The following is a 21,391-nucleotide window of genomic DNA, read 5'->3' as shown; positions in this document are numbered from 1 at the left end:
AGGGCAAGCATGTAGAACTGCAGGTGGCAGGCATCTAGCATGGGGATGATGACTCTACTTTAAATTACAAGAAATAATAAACTAGAAAACTGATTGCCAGAGTTATCACTTGGGAGCTATACTGTTTCTCTAATTTCAAGTGTGCTGTCAGATTGAGACACTCTAAGATTATAAATTTTAAGTCATCAAATCTAATCAATTTCATTATTTACATTTGTGGTCCTCCCAGAAGAAGTGGGTCATTAGCAGAGATGTGGATGGAAGTGTGGGGATTCTGTTGCATTGAGATCACAAATTCATTCCATGCTTAAGAGAGCTTTATGAAAAGAGGAAATGAAATAGGCACTGAGACTCCTGTCATTGGCTGGACAAACGATAATAGAGTGGGAAACATGAAAGACAAGATTCAAGAAGTATGCCAAAGCACATTTATGTTAGGCCCTTAAGGTTAAAGGTGAGAAATTTAAATGTGATATGGAGGGCAAAGTGAAGTCCGTGAAGGTCTAGTGTCCCATACTTAGCACAACAGCAAAAATTAGGGAACAGAACGGTTGTCAAAAAAAGTTAATTACAAAGGGTAAATTTTTCAAATGTGCTTAAGCTGTTTATGAGCTTAAGTTCCATTTTCAAAAATGAGTTACTTTTGGGGACTACCTAGATCAGTAAGGGGTTCTCTCATGGCTAGCCATATAACTTTGGGGGCCTTAATGCTATGCTGCTATGACTCAGAGTCTTGACACCAGTAGCCAGTCTACAAACATAAAGGTCTCACCCCTGGCTTTTGTCAGCCTAGTTACTCTTTGCATAGTGAAACCAAGAGCACTTCTGGTCCCAAGTCTCCTCAAATTGGTCTAGCCCAAGTACTGAACTACCAGAAGCTTGGACTTTCCCCTTCCCCACTCCCACACCATTCATCACCCCCAAAGGAGTGCAACCTGTTTCCCAGTTATCAGTTGTAATAAAAAATAAATACAAAGTGAGCACTGTAAACGTTTGTATTCTGTGTTGTAATTGAAATCAATATATTTGAAAATGTAGAAAACATTCAACTATAATTTTTAATGTTTTAACATCACATTTTAAGGCCTTTAGCTGGTTAGTGAATAATGAGGAAAATTCTGTGAGCAAACTGGGGTGTATACACCACTAGAAGAAATAATACTTTGCACTCATACAAAGCCTTCCATAGGCTCTTACAAATATTCATTCTTTATGTTAACAGGTGCACTTTATGGCCAGTCCAGTAAGCTGAATAGGTCCTAAGGCCATAAAGCATGGGAAATTATTTAAAATACTTTAAATCTGTCAATTACAAAAACTCCCAACATTTTGCAGAGCTTCTATTTCACTAGATGTTTAACAAAACAAAAAAAACAACTGCAGCGAGCAGCAGAGACTAACGTGATACTTCATTTAGCACAGTGAAATTAGCCATTTTGGTAAGATATCATTTTTTAAAATAATTTAACGAAACAAGCCAGTTGTACACTTCTCTCCCCACTTCCTTTTTTTTAACTTTGAAGGCGGTAGGCATTGAAAGTGATGTAAAGGTTAAATCCACCCACATCATAGCCAGCGAGGTGGCAAAGGATCAAGAGTTAGACTAGCAGCCAGATGCAAGACCATTTCCTTCCTCGTTATACACCCCATGCACTGCAACTGCTCAGATTTCCGTTTAGGCCATGGCTTGGCTATCCTTCTGCTAACCACATGCCTGCCTCACCTCCTCTGACATCTTTGTTCTCAAAATATGATCTGCATATGCAGCTGTACTTTAGATGAACTAAATGTATGCTAATCATCCTTAAGATCAAGCTATCTACGTATTTTAACACACACAAATATCTACTACCTTGGAAAAAGGACATAGCATTCACAGTTGCATTCAACCAGAAATTTAACTATTAATCTTGATCCAAGCCCTGCATGGTACTGATCACATTCACACTGAAAGAAATTAGGGTTGCTGAAAAAACACCCCACAGGACCAGGCTCTTGTGCCCAAAATTTTTAAGACTGGGTCAGAACTTGCTTTCTTTACCACACGCAAAAAAAATTACATTTTTTTAAAAAACTGTATTAAACTCTTAGTACTTACTGATGTAAGGAATAGGTTGATGTAACTGGGCCTTAAAAGAAAGCAACCCTGACTAGCCAAGCAATTAAAACAGTGAGAACTAGGAAGACAGGTATTAAACCTGCTAAACTGAGGCTACTTTGAAGATTTGAGTATGAAACTAAAATACTGTTTGCTACAAATCAACTCAACAACTTCAGGTGACCCTGCTTCTTTGACCTACTGTCCAATTTGGCAAGTGATGCTCCCTCCTCTCAGATATTATAGTGATTGGCACCACAGTTTAAGCTAGATATCTATGAAGACACAAGCTGAGACAAAGGTCTCTATATACCAAATTTGTTTTCAACAGGAAAGTAGTTTGGTGATTCTCATTTAATTTAGAACAGTGAGCTTTGCTAAAAAGCACTGTGCAGCAACATAGCAGGAGCTGACAAAATTATCAGAACAGTTTTTCAACTTCACTCAGTGGCTCTAATGAAAAATACCGGAAGTATCAGGCACTGAGCTCTTCTGAAAATCTGGTCCACTGATTTTTATCCAACAGAAGCTGAAATGCAGACTAAACAAGCATGGAAAATGAGTTATCTTCCACTAAGGAGTTAACCATTACTAAACAACTCTTAGGTGTCTGGGCTCCTGAAATGCAGAAACCTTGGGGGGCGGGGGGGAGCTTTGAAACTAGACCAGTTTTTTAGCTGATATTTTTCATAAAAGTGAATTATTTTAAATATTCATGCATATTATTCAATGTGAGAAAATACACTATACTGTGCCTGGTTGCAACAGGTAGAATGAAGTATTTTTCCTCTTAGTCAAATTAAAATAGAGAGCTTCAATAAAATTAAAAACAGTGAACTCATGGTTGAAGCTAGCATTTTTCACTAAAATTAACTGTTCGGCTGTTTCTGTTATCTGTGGAATCAGCATTTTGACTTTCAAACTCATGATGAAAGAAAATTACAGGAAGCTTAGGGTGTATCTGTACTGGGCTCTCATAGGAGAACTGACTGAAAACCAAACAGCATCAGTTTATTTGGCAACTTTTGGATTTACAATAGCTTTATCTTTTTCAGATAAATATGTTAGGATCACCTTATTATTCCAGCTATCATTTGAAGACAAACTTATTTTTAAGTCATTCCTTATCTGTTAGGCAAAATCAGTCTCCTCAAGCTACAGAGGCAATGGGATAAGAGCCCAAAAATAAGATTAAAGTCTGTTTACTTATAAGTATGTCTGTCAATTAATCGCAGTTAACTCATGCGATTAATTCAAAAAAATTAATCGTGATTAATCTCAGTTTTAATTGCACTGTTAAACAATAGAATAACAATCGAAATTTATTACAGATTTTCTATGTCTTTCTACATTTTGACATATATTGTAGTCTGTGTTGTAACTAAAATCAAAGTGTATATTATTTTATTACAAATATTTGCACTAAAATGATAAACAAAAGAAATAGTATTTTTCAGTTCACCTCATTCAAGTACTGTAGTGCAATCTCGTTGTCGTGAAAGCACAACTTACAAATGTATTTTTTTTGTTACATAACTGCACTCAAAAACAAAACAATGTAAAACTTCAGAGCCTACAAGTCCCCTGGAACGGTGGCTGAAAAATGAAGGGGTATACGAATGTTTACCATATCTGGCACGTAAATACATTGAAATGCCAGCTACAAAAGTGCCATGCAAATACCTGTTCTCACTTTCTGGTGACATTGTAAATAAGGAAAGGGTAGCATTACCTCTTGTAAATGTAAACAAACTTATTTGTCTTAGTGATTGGCTGAACAAGAAGTACGACTGAGTGGACTTGCAGGCTCTAAAATTTTTAATTGTTTTATTTTTGAATGCAGTTTTTTTTGTACATAATTCTACATTTGTAAGTTCAACTTTCATGATCAAGAGATTGCACTATAGTACTTGTATTAGGTGAACTGTAAAATACTATTTATTTTTTATTATTTTTTACAGTGTAAATACTTATAATCAAAAATAAATATAAAGTGAGCACTGTAAACTTTGTATTCTGTATTGTAATTGAAATCAATATATTTGAAAATGTAGAAAACATTCAAAAATATTTAAATAAATGGTATTCTATGATTGTTTAACAGTGAGATTAATCGTGTGATTAATCTTGATTAATTTTTTTAAATGCTTGACCACCCTATTTGTAAGGTAACATATCAACAAGCTAACTATGAAAGATCAAACAACCATAAATGAACACTCAGTAACATTTAACATTTCAAAAGCTGTAAGTTATTTAGTTCAGTTCACAAAACATCCAAGGTGTAATGCATTCCTAGATCTAGGCCAATTAGAAGGTGATGTTCAGAGTAATTTAGCTTGTTGCAGTTTTTGAATCATTTAGTTACATTTTCAAAACCACATAAGTGAATTTGGAGCCTAAACTGCATTTCCTAAAATAATTTAGGCACTTAGGCTCCCAAGTCCCACTGACTTTCACTGAGACTGAGCCTAAGCACCCATATCATTTAGGCAAATGAGATGTAGATACTTTTGAAAAGTTTACAATTGGTCTGTTTCTCCTTACTTTTAGCATCTACTGCCCCAGAACACAGCTCCCAAAGATTCACCAAAATATTTGGGGGTGGTGGTAAAAATCACTACAAAATGTAAACCTATTTGGTTCTATACAGTGTAAGATTAACATTTGAAGATACCAGGGCAGACACTCAGCGGGTATAAACTGATCCATAGACTCCAAGCATTTCAGGGTCACAGAATCACAGAATATCAGGGTTGGAAGGGATCTCAGGAGATCATCTAGTCCAACCCCCTGCTCAAAGCAGGACAAATCCCCTTTTTATTTATTTATTTATTTATTTATTTTACACTCCAGTTCCCTACATGGCTCCCCTCAAGGAGGGAACTCACAACCCTAGGTTTAGCAGGCCAATGCTCAAACCACTGAGCTATCCCTCCCCTCATCATTTCATTTCATTTCATTTCATAATCCTTTAAAATTTCACATAACGCCAATATGTCAACCAAGAACCTTTAGGAACAGGGAGACAATCTAAAGGGATTATACTGAGTTGTTTTCATAGTATATTGCAACGTTTCTATTATAAACATTTAAATATTAAATTATAGATCAAAATTCAAAGCTGGTTTGAGAACTGATAGCTAATTGAAGTTAATGGATCTGCAAATGGTTGTACTAGGTCTGAAAATAACTTGATTTCTTTTAAACAATAAACAAAGAAACCTTACAAAGGCAAAAGATTTTGCAATATTCATATTTTCTCTGTAGAATATCTTTAGGTCCAAGCAAAAATGCTGAAACACTAAATGAAAATTTAAAAAATAATTTTGAGCAATTGCAGATCTCTTTCTAAAAGTTCAAGAATATTTAACCCGGAGATGCCTTTATACAGCACTTCAATAAGAAGCTCCAATTATGCTTTCAGTCCACAGGTGTGGGTAAGTACTTCTCAATAGGTGCTCTGCACTCACTAGAACTCCTCAGAGCCCCTTGGACATATGGTTTCTGAAAATACACTCCACGGCTACAGGGCTGCTGGTACTTCACCTCAGTGAGTGGAATAATGTTTGCTGCGCCCCTGCTGGAGCGCTGCAGCGCCAGTGTGGATGAGGTGTTGCATTACTGCGCTCTGATCAGCCTCCAGAAACATTCCATGATCCCCTTAAGTCAAGTGGCCACTCTTCTCATTGTTTTGAACTCACTGTAGGAATGTGGATATGCCATTTGAAAGCTTTGTTTCTGACAGCCGGCTGCTTATCTGCTCCGAGACAGATAAGTGTGCGCTGAGACAGATTACTGTGGAATGCTGTGTGTGTGAGAGAGAGGCAGGGGGAGGGGGAGTCTGCTGCTGTCTGAACTTACAAGACAGCATGCTAACATGCTCTCAGCCCCCCCAAAAACCCACTCTCTCCCCCCCTACATACACACAACACACTCCCTGTCATACTCCACCCACCCCTCATTTGAAAAGCACGTTGCAGTCACTTGCATGCTGGGATAGCTACCCATAACGCACTGCTCCCAATGCCACTGCCAGTGCTGCAAATGTGACCACGCCAGTGCACAAGCAGCTGTCAGTGTGGACAGACCATAGCGCTTTCCCTACTGCGGTCTCTGAAGGTGAGTTTAACTCACAGCGCTCTACATCTGCAACTGTAGCCATGCCCTAAATCATTTTCTTTTATTGTACATGTTTAGTTAGACCCAGACAGTTTAATGCAATGTATTCTAACCATACAGTTTGCAACTTCAGCTGGCTCTGCCCAGGCCAAAACTCATAGGACTTCATTATAAACTTAGTTTTTGGATACATCAGAGAATGGAGAGGGCAGAGGGGAACAAAATAAAAACAAACAAAACCTTAGCTGACCAAACACAGCAGTTGTCTGAAAGCCAAAGTTAAACCTTTTTGCTTCAAGTATACCTGCTCCTGAGAAAGTCCACAGTGGTTTAACTTTCAACAATAGTATCATTGTTAATCTACAATCAGAAAGTCTCTTTCTCAGCCCCACTTCAGTCTTTACTAGCAATGATGAGCAAAACCTATTGTGAATGGCTATATGTTTTCTTCGAAGCTTTCAGCTCATTTGCTTCAATTCTGGCTCTAAAGACATACCTGCAATCATTCCTCATCATTAATAAAGCCACTACTTGACTTCTAGAACATATTTAAGACAGACATAATGGTTTAAATAAACAAACAAAGGCATCATGTTTTAATTCAACCCAATATCAAAGTTAATTACAAATATGTCACACTATGACTTTTATTCAACAGTAATTCAGAACTCCCTAGGATCTATAGCAGGATGATGCACAAAAAGCTTCTGGATTCAGACTGGCAGCTTTAGTTATCTGTTAGGAGAATCCTGCAGTTGGCTCTAATGGAACAAAGTTTCATGTTAAGCAATCCCAACGTGCGACATCCTTCCCCTCTGTCAGATGATCCAGAGAGACCAGAAAACTACTAAATTGTACCCACGGGTGTGGTATGAATATACTGTTAAAAGTAACTATCGACCAGTCATCTCTGAAAAGATTCTAAATCTAGCCAACTCAGAAAGAATTTTCTAAGATAAGCAGCCATATGCATTATATCAGAGGGGTAGCCGTGTTAGTCTGGATCTGTAAAAGCAGCAAAGAATCCCGTGGCACCTTATAGACTAACAGACGTTTTGGAGCATGAGCTTTCGTGGGTGAATACCCACTTCGTGTCAGTGCATGGTAGTGGAAATTTCCAGGGTAGGTATATGATATGTGCAAGAAGTAGAGGTAATGAGTTAGTTCAACTCAGGAGGATGAGGCTCTTGTTCTGCAGATCAACAGGCAGTCGTTGTACCAGAAGGCCTCGCTACTGGCAAGACACACCCAGAAAGAACCCAAAACAGGACCCGCTGGCCATCACATTACAGTCCCAGCTATAAAACCCATCCAACGCATCATCACGAATAGTCCTACACCCACACTGGACAATGATCAGGCCACAGACAACCTGCCAACCTGAACTTTCTCACCAGTAACTGCACACTGCACCATTAGTAACCTCTAAGCTAGGAACCAATCCTCAACAATACCTTCAATGGCCAACCGGCTCACATACGCACATACGCCACCACATCACAGGACCTAACCAGATCAGCCACACCATCACCGGTTCATTCACTTGCCGTCACCAATGTATGTAACGCCATTCATATGACAGCATTGCCCCTCTGCTTCTACATCGGCCAAATTGGCACGTCTCTACGGAAAAGGCATAAAGATGGACACAAACCAGATATTAGGGAATGCAAATCACAAACAACCTGATAGGAGAACCTTTCTTCAACCTCCCTGCCACAACTTAGCAGACCTTAAGGTGGCCATCCTGCAGCAAAAAAACTTCAGGGATCCGCGAACTTCAAAGGGAAACTGCTCGGCTTCAGCTTCATCTGCAATTTGACACCATACGCCAGGATCTAAACAAGACTGGTTGAACTCGGATCTGCCACTACAACCAAACCAGTTTCTCTTCCTTGGTTTTCACATCTCAACTGCTAGAACACTGGGCTCATGCTTCCTGATTGAACTAACCTCATATGCTCTAGGCTGCTTTGACATTCATATACTGCCCCTGGAAATTTCCTACTACATGATTGACGAAGTGGGTATTCACCCACGAAAGCTCATGCTCCAAAACGTCTGTTAGTCTATACGGTGTCACAGGATTCTTTGCTGCTTTTACATATGCATTATGTTTCAGGGAGCAATATCGAATTGTTAGGGTCCATGTAGAGACAGAGCCATTATAGCTTGTTCTGTCAAAGATCTATATGGGCAACTGTTGAACAGGCCTGGATCCGTTAAACTATATTGCTCAGAGTCAAAAACAAACTTTTAAAAACTACTTAGACTATTTGCATAATTTAAACTAACAGTAAAAACCACTCAGATAGGTGTTTTGACTTATAAGGTTCAGCGAAGTTTTCAGTTTATGTACCTCCAGATCAGACTGCAATAAAATTTCATAAATGGATCAGATTTAGAGGTCCTATGGGATTCTTTTTAATCTGCAATTTCTTTTTGTTACCAAAGCAGCACATTAAAACAACCAAGTCCCTTTAATATTAATTTGTTTATATGTTTCGTCCCGTTGCTGTTAGTGTGATGCAATTACATATATGGCCATAACAGATTAAAAACTTGGTGTCTGTTGGGTCAGAAGGAAACATTATAAAAACCCTCTATAAATGTTTATAATCCCTGTCATAGTGTCTGAAAATGCATATCTACAGTATACTATTTAATCCCTTAATTACCATCCCCATCCTTAAATTACACTAAAAATAGAGTACAAATATCTTTTAAACAAAAGTAAATGCTGATCTACAAAAAAAAATGAAAACTAAATTAAACTCAGATTTCTGTAATGACTACCCCCACTAAAGAGGCAGTGGGGGCAATTGGAAAAGGAATAAATATTAACTAACCTTTTAAAAGGTGTTTTTCACCATCAATTGTGCTCTCTTGGTACTCTCTGGTTCCCTGAAAGTAGCCCAGAACATATATTCTGTGACATTATAAATATCATGAAGTATACTGGGATTCAATTACATTTATGGTATTTGGAATGTCACAAAATGATGCACTGTGGGATATATTTAGTGAATCAAGAGCACATCACAAAGAGGAAAACAAAAATTAAAATGAAAGAGCATTTTTGAACTGAATGCCTTCATCAGACTGAAAAGAGAGGGCACTCAACCCAGAAATCTGGGATGAACTCACATGATACAAAATGAAAACAGCTGATGCTCATGCACAAGAGAGATTTGAAGTTTGAATTTCAGCTTACATCCTGAATTCCTTGGCTTTTGTCTGTTTAAAAATCAGATCTTTAACATAAACATATGAATTTACAATGCTATCTGATTCATTTCTTTAATGGGCAAAGGTTGCATGGTTCAGAAACATATTTCAGAATTCCCATCACAAAACTAATCTATTAAAATTGCAACTCTCTCATCATGAGCATGACTAGAGAAACCATTTATCTGAACCACCCAGGTCAGATTCTCCTAATAAAACATCTACAATCTATTTGCAGCTGGACTCAGATCATTGTGGAGCACTGGAGTAGATAAAGCAATTGCTTTCAAAGAGGAAGTTTGTTTGTTTTTTCAAAATCATGAATGCTATACAGACAACTACATGGTAGTGACAGCATGGACCTCCACTTTGCAGTTCAGTGGTTTAATTTCCCAATATATGGCCCAATTAGTTCATCTCCATAAAATACAGTAGTGTAGCGGAAACAGCTGAAAAGTGCTGAACACAGACAGATGAAAAGAGCCCCTCAGTACAGGAATGCTGGAGACAATATACTGTAAATAAAAGGCAATTTTCCTGCATTCTCTGAAGGATTGCTCATCTCAGAGATTCAACAAATCTCTTACTAAAGGCCCAGAACTGAAACTATAATTTTCTTGAAGTTTATTTACTTTTTCAAAGAAAATAAAAACAAAAGACAGACAAGGCATGCATAACAAATTAAATTCCATAATAAATAACAGAATCATACTGTGAATATTAGAAAAGAGCTAGCTTGCTTTTGCCATTTCTTTTTCCAACTTATAAACTCATGCAAAAACAATACGAACAGAGAAAATGTTGAGGTCCTAATTCTATTCTAATTGAAATCAACAGCAAAATTTCAGTCGTGTCAATGGTGCAATATCAGGGCCTGAGAAAAGGAAATTTAACATAATTTTCAATAATCATAATTTAGTTACAAAATCTGTCAGCACAATCAGACTTTGAAAAAAAATGATGGTATTGTATACACCCCTTAGGCTGTTGCAATGGGCTTAACTTTTTTACCAATTTATTAAGGATTCAATCCAAAAATCATGGAAAGATTTCAATGGGTGTAGAATCAGTCCTTAAGCCATGAGCCTTTTTCCCCATCATTTCCAACTGTGTGTTGTGATCATACGTCCCATGGCTGAACTGTCAGAGGCACACAGTATTCCTCAACCCATAAGCCTCTTCTACTGCCAAACCCAACGTCAACATCAAATATTCCATTGGTAACTGTTTTTCTTTTACCATTTTTACCTGATTAACAATCTGAGACTAACATTTTCTTATTGCAGGACAGGACCACCAAACATTTATGATTGACCCCTATAATCACATCCCTTCCGAAACAGAGTTGAGCAATCCACATGCATCTTTTTTCAGACAAGCTGATGTACGATACCCATTGGCATTTTACTTCGTAGTTCTTTACAATAAAATTACTGTCCTTCAAAATAAAATACTCTGTTTCATATTTCAAACCTATGATTATCTGTTGTTGTGCATTTCAACTGTTTCCACTGCAGATCTTAAAGGAGCTCTATGGATTCCTCTTTGTGTTATGCTTACCACTCCAGACGCTGTATGTCTGTCTTTAGGTTTATGGCAGTGGGGAATGCAATTGAGTTTACAATATGAAATCTAGCAAACAAGGGTGTATTCATCTCTTGAGCCATTTAAACCTAGCAAAATTAAAAACAAATGTCTTCCTGCTATAACACCACAAAAACCAAGCCCAAAATATGTGCTTTTTAATGCACGCTAAGACAGTCTTTTGCTAACCACCCATTAGACTTATAATACTCAGCACACACATTCTTCTACGGACTGGACTGATTTCTTCCATAGTTTAACTTGTTTTTGCCAAAGACTCTTTTAGTTCAGTGTTGGCCACCCGCCTAATGAAACAATCTCTTTTAAAGCCAAGTTTGCTGTCTTCAGTTGCACAAGATGTGTCGTACTTAAAAACAAGGATAATACAACCTGTGTTTAAGCCTTCAAAAAAATACTATTTTAAAAATATCTCCAGCAAGAGTTAACTAAATATATACGTACATATATATACACACACATTACACCTCTACCTCGATATAACACTGTCCTTGGGAGCCAAAAAATCTTACCGCGTTATAGGTGAAACCATGTTATACTGAACTTGCTTTGATCCACCGGAGTGTGCACCCCCCTCCCCCGAGCACTGCTTTACCATGTTATATCCAATTTCGTGTTATATCGGGTGGCGTTATATCAAGGTAGCAGTGTATTTATATTATCAGGGTGTAATGTTTACAACTAAAATCTCCTCAAGATAGAGGATTTTTTTCTCTTACGTATGTATATTTGCCAAAAACCCCTTTATTTAAGTACTAGGACATGACAAGGTATGAAGTTAATCACAGTGTAACTATCACGCGTATAGGGAAAATATGAAGCATACTGGAAAGGAAAAGTGAAATAGCTTCAACCTTCTCAAGAGTAAGGTCATCAGCATGCAATAACTATACACTCCAAAGGCATTTTTTCCAATTACAGGCACTAATATACTTTTAATGAGTACATTAAAAGAGATTTAATAATATATTTCTATAATTTACATTCAGTCAAATATCTGGTGGAATTTTTAAAAGTATTTTTTCTTTTAGTTTCTCAAAGAACAACTCTGATCAGCACCAAGTATGATTAGTAAATGGGAAAACATAACTAAACAAGCCTCTTTGTCTACTGCTTTAGCATCACAGATTGAATCACAACTGAAACAAGAATACCTGTGTAAGAAGTTGTCCAGGTGTCAGGTTATTGATCCAACGAGTATATCGTTCAGTAGAATCCAATGGCTCTCTCCTGACTTGGCAACCTATAATCTAAAGCAAAATAAAAATCACAAACTGTCAAACCTCAGACATTCAGGCATCAGTAAAAGTACCTGAAGTTAAATAATTACACACAAAAATCTCTCCATTACACATTATTAAGGTTGCAAGGTCAGGCACTCAAAAATTAGGAAATGCCAAAATTACAGTTACCTTGCAACCTAAATTCATACCCCATGTGTCTAAGCATTATGATACAGTCTTTAATTTACATTAACACATACTATTTTTCTCAGTCCCAGTCTCAGCTTTCACCCCCCCTCCTTCCCAGGCTCCTTGTCCCAATCTATTCCCCACCAATCCATGTCCAGCTCTTGTCCACTCTGCATTCGACTCAAGCAGCTTCTTCCTCCAGGCTGCCTGAGCTTGGCCAAGGGTAGTGAGGGAGAGCAGGGACTAGGGGCGGGGGTATCATGGAGTGCACAGGACAGGCAGTCTCCATGTTCCCAGTCCAGGTGCCCAGACCAAGCATGGCTTGTAGCAGCCCAAAACTGCAACTGCAAGGAAAGTCCTGTGCCATATGGACAGAATCTTTGGGGAATACAGCTGTTAAAATCTAAGTTGTCTTTACTGAGCATGTGCACACTGTGATTTTTCAAAGGCTGATAAGTAGGGTCCTACCAAATTCACAGCCATGAAAAACATGTCATGGATCTGGTCTTTCGTGCACTTTTACCCGGTATTATACAGATTTCACAGGGGAGATCAGCATTTCTCAAATTGGGGGTCCTGACCAAAAGGGAGCTGCGGGGGGCGGGGTCACAAGGTTATTTGGGAGAGTGGGTGGCATCACTGCCACCCTTACTTCTGTGCTGCTTTCAGATCTGGGCAGCTAGAGAGTCGTGGCTATCAGCTGGGCACCCAGCTCTGAAGGCATTGGCTCACCAGCAGCAGTGTAGAAGTAAGGATGGCAATACCATACCACACCATCCTTACTTCTGTGGTGCTGCTTGTGGCAGTTCTGCCTTCAGAATGGGGCTCCTGGCCAGCAGCCACCACTCTCCAGCTGCCCAGCTCTGAAGGCAGCACTGCTGCCAGCAGCAGCGCAGATAAGGGTAGCAGTACTGCAAGCACCCCTACAATAACCTTGCAGTTATTATAATAACCACACAACAGTCAGGACCCCTAAAATTACAACATAGTGAAATTTCAGATTTAAATAGCTGAATCATGAAATTTACTAATTTTAAAATCCTATGAACATGAAATTGACCAAAGTAGACTGTCAATTTAGCAGGGCCCTACTTATAAGTTGACCAAATAGAGGTGGATTTTCACAGGGATGGAAAAAGATATAGCTCTTCCACAAAGATCACCCCCTGCTACATTTCAGCTTCCTGCTCCAGTGCATGGGAGTACTTGAGCTTTTCAAAGAAAAAGTCACCAATATTTTTTTTTACATGAGCAAAACAATGCAGTTTTCCCTAGCCTCATTCTTGGATGTGTCTGAATAATTTTGGCTGAAATTTTTCAAAGAACACTCTGCCAGATGCAAACATCTGGCATTTAAAATTTCAGCCCAAACAGTTAAAGTCTTCCAAAGCTATAGGCAACTGAAAAGAGAGTCTTATAATGGAGAGTATTGGGCAACCTTAATAATAGGTTGTGCTATTAACTCTGCCTATATACGGTAACATACAGTGGTTTATATCAAATGAGAGGCTATTCTCTGAGAATTTAATAAGACAAATCAAAGCATCAATATAGAAAAAAATCTAGATACTGTATTTTAATAAATTATAACTTAATTCAAGCAAGTATAATATTCCCATAGCATTAGAACAACATACTTTTCTCCGATTCCCACTAGGTAGCTCTGTTGCATATTATGAGTTTGTCAAGTATGCAGAAATCTTTGATATCAAGAAAAATTTTGCTTTGAGCGTGCAGGTAGAGGGCAGAATTTTATAGGCACTTATCAGTTTTTATTATCTTCACATGCGTTAATGTGTATCCCATGGAATTTCATGTGATTATTTAATTGTTTGCTTTAGAAATCCTTGTTCAAATAAAGACAGTGAGAGAACCTGACAAAATCAAGTAGGTTGGAGAAGTAGACAGACAGCCCTCTCAGTTTACTAATCTGTGTAGGCCTCTGAGCCCCCAAAAATGTTCTCATTACCCCACTAATTAATTATGTATCCAACAACACTGCTGACATTCCACATCTGCTGCACCATTTCTTTTCCAGATTTTGACATACTTGTCACTGTGGATGTGATCATTATTTGCACCAGAAATTAATACCAACATTGCTGTAGTAGGAATTCTAAGCATTGAGTTGAGATGATAGGATTTTGTTTGTTTGAGTCTGGGAATATTTTTAAGCCGCTTCTCTTTTTATATGTCTAGAATGAACTATAACTGCACATATTAAGGACTGATGCCATATTAAATACTCAGTACTCTTGTATTCATGTAAATGTCTTTAAATTCACACATGCAAGTGGTTGGGTTGGAATTGCTTGTGTGCACAGCCAGAACAGAAATAATACCATGTGATTTATCTGGCCAGTCTTAACTAATCAACACTATTTGATCACAGAACACTTTGAGAGGGCTGTTGGCGATCACCAAACAGTTAATAAAATTCACAGAAGAATGTGATGAATCAATTTTTTTTAAAGTAACAAAATCATGATTTATGTACCCCACAGAAAGAGAGGCCAGAAGCTCAGATAAACTATTTGAATTATTTGTTCAACTCTACTTTTGACTTTGCACAATAAAGCTTAAAACCTCCTGTCAGCTTTCCCCTGAATCACAATCAAATAAAGAATCCTGAGGACCAAAGCTACAATTTCTAGATATTTTAATAATGCTAATCCCACTTTTTTGTAAATTAATATTGAATGGAAGTTTTCTAATTTCCAATTTTTTTGGAATTTAACGTTCCATATTTTTAAATGTTTCATAAAATTGATTAGAAGTACATTCACACTATCTTTCTATAGAGGGGGTTGTTTTTAAGCAAACTATTTTAAAGCTAATGATTTACAGAGGCTTTTGCTAGTATATATTAAGGCAAGATAGACTATCTTTCTTGCATTGTAAGAACTGTCTGTGGAAGTTCAGAAGAAAGCTGACAAAATGCAAAGTGCTGTACTAACACAATCCTGCCTTTCTGAAAGGTATTCCATAACAGAAAGATAAGGAAGCTTAGCTTATATACACAAATACCCTGACCCTCAGCTCTACAAATACAAGTTAATGAACAGCTGTCATGAGGTGAGAGATTAGTATGGGAGCCTAAACTTGTTTTCTAAAAGATTGGTTTCCAATTAGAGGAAAAATTGGTCATCTCCCCCATCCAGTCTGAAACCTCAGAGAGGAGCAGGGCAGATTTTTTGTTTTTATTATTTCCACTTTGGACTGCTTCTAGCCCACCCGGACCATTACCAGCAGCACTCAAATATGCCGTCTGTTGAAGGCTGCTTCTTAAATCTGGAACACTGTTGGGTACAGGCTCTCAGATAAAGGTGAGAGGTTAACATGTAAACCCCTAAGCTACACAGACCTGCTGGCTCAACTCTCAGCAGGACTGTGTCAGCCCTTTATTCTTCCAAGACAGATAAAATGAGTTCCATGAACTTTACTCTGGGGGGGGGGGAAGAAAGAGGGGTATCATAGATTGAAACCTCTAAAAATGAGGCTCCATTTGCTCTTCTCTTGAATGTATGTCATTTTTCATAAAATGAAAGTTTGTGTCTGTGTCCCTAGCTAAAATTTCCCCTTCTTTCCATGCTGCTATACAGGGTGCTATACAATGGTTGGTTGCTGCTGTCCCTCCCACTCCAATGCTGGTTCCATTTCAGTGGTATGTAAAATGTTTTGGATCCTTTTGGATGAAAAGGATCACATTAGCCTAGAATATTCTTTATCCCCCCAACAAACCGAACAAGGTTTCAAGAATTGCTCACTATTTCTTATTGTAACAAAGCAAAGACAATTGCCAAAGCAAATTACTTCATTCCTGATGGGCAAGAGAGGTGTACTTAACAGAACACTTTGAACTTTCATTTGAAAATAGTTTGGTTCAGGTATGGTTCTAGAGATTGGCAAAGTCTGGCTGAGGAATCTAGGCCAAGGCAGGCTTCTGAACCCTGTTACCCTATCCCACGTACATACCAAGATGGATGGTACCAGAACCTGCCCCAGAATATGAAATTCATCCTCTGCCATGTGTTCTGCTAACCCTCGCTTAACGCTGTAGTTATTTCCTGAAAAATGAATTAAATATAAATGGGATGGAGGGGTTAGGTTCCAGGGAAATTTTTTTCGCCAGACAAAGGACTATAGAGAGAGAGAGAGAGAGAGAGAGAGAGAGAGAGAGAGAGAGTGTGTGTGAGAGAGAGAGAGAGAGAGAGAGACACACACACACACACACACACACACACGCATATTGCCCCTTTAAGTACACTGCCTTTTTAAGTAGATCAGCAAGTTGAGACAGCAGCTGCTGCCAGCAAGCTCTCTCCATCCTGAGCACTGTTGTGTCTCCCCTGCTCTGTGGAGATGGGGTAAAGGAGAGACACCCTGACATTAGCACTCCTATTCCCCCTTCCTCCCTGCATAGCAGGCAGGAGGCTCCCGGGAACAGCTCCAAGGCAGAGGGCAGGAGCAGCATATGGCAGTGGGGGGAGGGATAGCTGAACTGCCCAGCAATTGATCGCCTGTTGGGCAACTACCGCACAGGAAACTTAGGGGAGCGGGGAGATGATGGGAGGCTGCTGGTCCACCCTGGTTCCAAGCCCCCACCAACTAGCTCCAATGAGCTGCTCTTCCTGCAAGCAGTGAAGAAAGCAGATGGCTGCCAAACAACATTATAAGGGAGCATTGCGCAACTTTAAACAAGCATGTTCTCTAATTGATCAGCAACATATAAATGAAACAAAGTTAACTGGAACGACTTTAAGTGAGGAGTTACTCTAATTGCAAGAGATGGAGGAATGGGAATGGTTTAGAGTCTTACATACAAAAAACAAAGAAAAGGGAAAACTTGCTGCAGGTAGTCGTTAAACCTTATCCATAGCAAAGCACTACACCAGAGGTAGGCAACCTATGGCATGTGTGCCGAAGGCAGCACGTGAGCTGATTTTCAGTGACACTCACACTGCCCAGTACCTGGCCACTGGTCTGAGGGGCTCTGCATTTTAATTTAATTTTAAATGAAGCTTCTAAACATTTTTAAACCTTATTTACTTTACATGCAACAATAGTTTTAGTTATATATTATAGACTTCTAGAAAGAGACCTTCTAAAAAGGTTAAAATGTATTACCGGCACGTGAAACCTTAAATTAGAGTGAATAAATGAAGACTCAGCACAGCACTTCTGAAAGGCTGCCGACTGCTGCACTACACCTAACAAAATGACTAGCCTATTTGTAACAATCTTAATTCACAAGTCTGAAATACTGGATTTTCACTCTAGAAGTTCTAAAGCAGCATTTTTCTTACTTTGCCTATTTTTTAAATTTTGATCATTACAGAGTAATACATTTTTTCATCACTTGTGTGTGTATGGTTAAATGGACATTTACTGATAAAAAACCTAATTCTTTCAAGTTTAATTACGATCTGAAAATCAGATTATAAGAACTATTATCTGAAGAAGATAAAGATGAACACTTCAAATTGTGAGAGGCAAGGGTCATTCACCATATTCATTTGTTTTTAAAGTTATTTTATACTTTTAGGTTCCTTGAAGTTTGGTATCTCTGGTGCCAGCTGAAAATGGCCCCCTGGAATACTCTGCTGTCATCACCACCTACTACAATACCAAGCTCACAACCAAAACCAACCTATAAGGAGGGGAAATTGTTAGGTATTTGCCATTCATCCCTCCCCCTTCTCAACTTTGTAATACATACTGAACTGATCTCAATTCCATCCCCTCAACACCAGGCAGCTCCATGTTCCACTGAGTTTCCTTAGTGGGGGGTGAAGTCATCAGCAGAGTATGGTGAAGCTCTTAGCACTTCAGAGCCTTCTACACTGATTTTGGTAAAGGTAAAATGAATCTATGATTTCCCTCACTGGTTGTTCGTGCTTTTTTCCCTTAAAAACCAGAGGAAATCAATTTTTCCCTCTTCTTATCAAGAATGGTGTCAGATTAACAACAACTTTTTGATTGAAGGTAATAAATGCGGATCAAAATGAAACTGTCTCACTTTTACAGTTAATACTAGCAACTACATGTCAAACTAAGCCACAGACTACGATGAAATGGGGGGGAGGGGGAGAACAATAACAACCATAAATCTAAAACAAATGGATGTCAGATAGGGAACCATGTCTAGTTTATTGTGAAGTTAGGAAATTTATACCAGCTTCCATTCAGTTTTCCCTCTGCTAGAGTGTAAATAAACCCTCAAAAACAATAAAATGAACACACACAACTCAGATTTGCTTCCCACAGGCTGCAACCATGGTACTGCAAGCCACAACGACTTTTATTTGTGTTGCTCAGTGATCACAACAGTTAGTTTTGCAGACATAAAGTTGACTGCCTGATTTGAAAATGGGACTGAAGCAGTTTTGAAAATTTGATCCCTAAGCTTCAACACTGTCATAGTGGATTTAAAAAAGCAAAGGGAAAAGAGGGGAAACAACTATTAAATTTGTTTTATTATCTCTCCTATTTTGCTCTAAGAGAAAATTGATAAAAAAAGACTTCTTTCAAAATATAATGTGATACAATTCTGTGGAATATGAACAATGCCGCAAGTTTAGCAATGAATTTTCATGTTGCATTTTTTCTGCTTATGAACTTAAAGTCAACGAAAATGTGAGTCACATTTTTAAATATGACATAAGGTCACTTAATTTCTCACTTAACGAAATATTGCTGCCAGCACAAATCTCCTGCATAAATTCAATTTCTGCAAGCACTCAAAAAATCAGTATTTGGTTTCCTGTTTAAAAAATTAAACAAGCACAGTGAGGAAGTTTAAGAAAATACACAAAGTAGCCTCCTCAGAAGTAATTCAGAAAATTTCAATATATTGTCTTTCCATTGCCAGAAAATTTGCAGATCCAATATATGAAGTTACTATGATAAATTTATCTCTGATTTTACAGACTGCTTTTACCCCCTACTTAATGTTTTCTTGGTGTAACAAGAAAAACTTAACTGAAGTACTGCTGATTCACAAACAGATGGAAATGGCAAGTTAACCACTAAAAGCTAGGCTATGAAACATCCTAGCTGACCATTTGGGACAACCAGAATTCCAGTCCAGGCAGACAAGATGTACTTACTTACTCCCTAGATAGTTTGCTGTCTTCCATTTAAAAATCCTGGATAGGCTGATTTACCAAGAAGTCCAGTCTGAGGCTAAAAATTGAATGATTCTTTTTGTAAGTACTACAACGTTTATTTGCTTTGTACCTGATACTTCAATGGTTAAGCAGAGGCACTAGAAGAAATTAGGGGAGTCCTGTACTGTACATTGGTAAGAGTGCATATTCATAATTGTTTACAGCTTAAAATAATGGGACAACCATTTTTAGACAAACAGAACTTAAATTCTCACAAAAATCACCTTTAAATAATTTTTCCAAGCTTGCAGGTTACAGCACAGTAATACACAGGGCCACCAAAAAACAACCATTATTTTGAGTTTGTCTGGATATTTATTTAATAAAAGGGATTTTCGAGTAAAGAATACTTCTCTAGATTTCTTTTCACAATTCATGATTACCAGTTGGTAGATTTGTGGATTTTAAAGCCTTAAAAAGGCAAGTCACAGCTTAGTCTTATAACATTAGGCCTACCAATGTGTTTTCATCTGGACACATCAGTACAACTCTACTGGCCAGAAGACTAAATACAGAGACCTGGAAGCTGAGAGAGTTTAAAAAGAAAACTTCACTTGAGACTTGGTCACCTCAGTAGCACAACACACATGCGCTGAAGGATTGCAGGTTTGTGGCAGGACTTCTCTCCCAGAGTCAGCATGTCATATTATTTATATAGTGCCACCAGCGCACACATGCTCTACAATAAATGATTTATGCCAGACAAATAACAGGTTCCACATAAGCCTTTCAGGGCAGGACACCTGTTGTTATCTGGCACAGCCCTCCTTTTGTACAGCCAAGGTGAGCAGTGTGTCTGTCAGTAAAATGCACAGAGTATTTTTATACGAAAGAATCTATTCAACTAGAGAACCTTAGAATGTTTTCATGGTTAGTAATTTTTTCTCTCTGACAAAGCGTCTATTGTTTTACTTTTAATTCATAAAGATTCTATTTTCTATTGCCATTATTGGCAGTAAGACATCGCAATGACAGCGTGCCACTGCCCTATCTGCCCCAGCCATTAGTTTTAGGCTGACAAAATATGATGCGACCTTCACCTCACCTCCAACTCTATCCTCCTCTCCCCGTTTCTGGTTTGTTCTCCTCCTCTAAACTTGCCCAATCTCATTTCATTTCCTGATTTCTCTCTCTCTCTCTCCCCCCCACATACACACACACCCTCCTTTACTCTTCTTAATGTTTCACTCTCCTCTGGCTCCTTCCCCACACAATACAAACATGACTTAGTCTCTCCCATCTTTAAAAACAAACAAACAAAAAACCACTTGACCCCTATTTGCCTCTCCAACTACTGCCACATTTCCCTTTTCCCTTTCATCTCTAAGCTTACTGAATATGCTGTTTACAATGTCTGTCTGGAGCTCCTCTGCTCCAATCCCATCCTAAATCCTCTCCAATCTGTTTTCTGCTCCTTGCACTCCACTCAAATCATGCTTCCAAAGTCTCTTATGATCTCTTCCTAGCCAAAGCTCAGAACGAGTACTCCATCCTCCTCATCCTTGAGCTATCAGCTGCCTTTCACACCATCAGCCATGCTCCTCTTCTTGAAATCTTGTCCTCCCTTGGCTTCTATGGCTCTGTCCTCTTCACTCTCTCCTCTTAACTCTCCAATCACTCCTCTGGTGTATCTTTTGGAAGATCCTCCTCATCTGCCCTCTAGCTTTGGGGTTCGACAGGGCTCTGCCCTTGATCCCCTTCTCTTTATACATTCTCATATCCAGGCTATATCTAAATCATGCTGATTCTTTCTGCATAAT

The 21,391-nt window shown here is 38.4% G+C and overlaps 1 protein-coding gene across 3 annotated transcripts in view; it reads right to left on the bottom strand.

Annotated features, from left to right (window-relative positions):
• QTGAL (queuosine-tRNA galactosyltransferase) overlaps nt 1-21,391 on the bottom strand; it is a 331,029-nt gene that overhangs the window by 236,867 nt on the left and 72,771 nt on the right. For all 3 annotated transcript variants that reach the window (XM_075071758.1, XM_075071757.1, XM_075071756.1), the window contains exon 6: nt 12,205-12,300. In XM_075071758.1, the coding sequence (XP_074927859.1) occupies nt 12,205-12,300 (96 nt within the window). The remainder of the gene's footprint in view (nt 1-12,204; nt 12,301-21,391) is intronic.

This window comes from Chelonoidis abingdonii, chromosome 13, assembly GCF_003597395.2.
Source record: "Chelonoidis abingdonii isolate Lonesome George chromosome 13, CheloAbing_2.0, whole genome shotgun sequence".
Taxonomy (NCBI): domain Eukaryota; kingdom Metazoa; phylum Chordata; order Testudines; family Testudinidae; genus Chelonoidis; species Chelonoidis abingdonii.
Note: the sequence above shows the minus strand (reverse complement) of the source record. Positions and strands in the feature narration are given on the sequence as shown.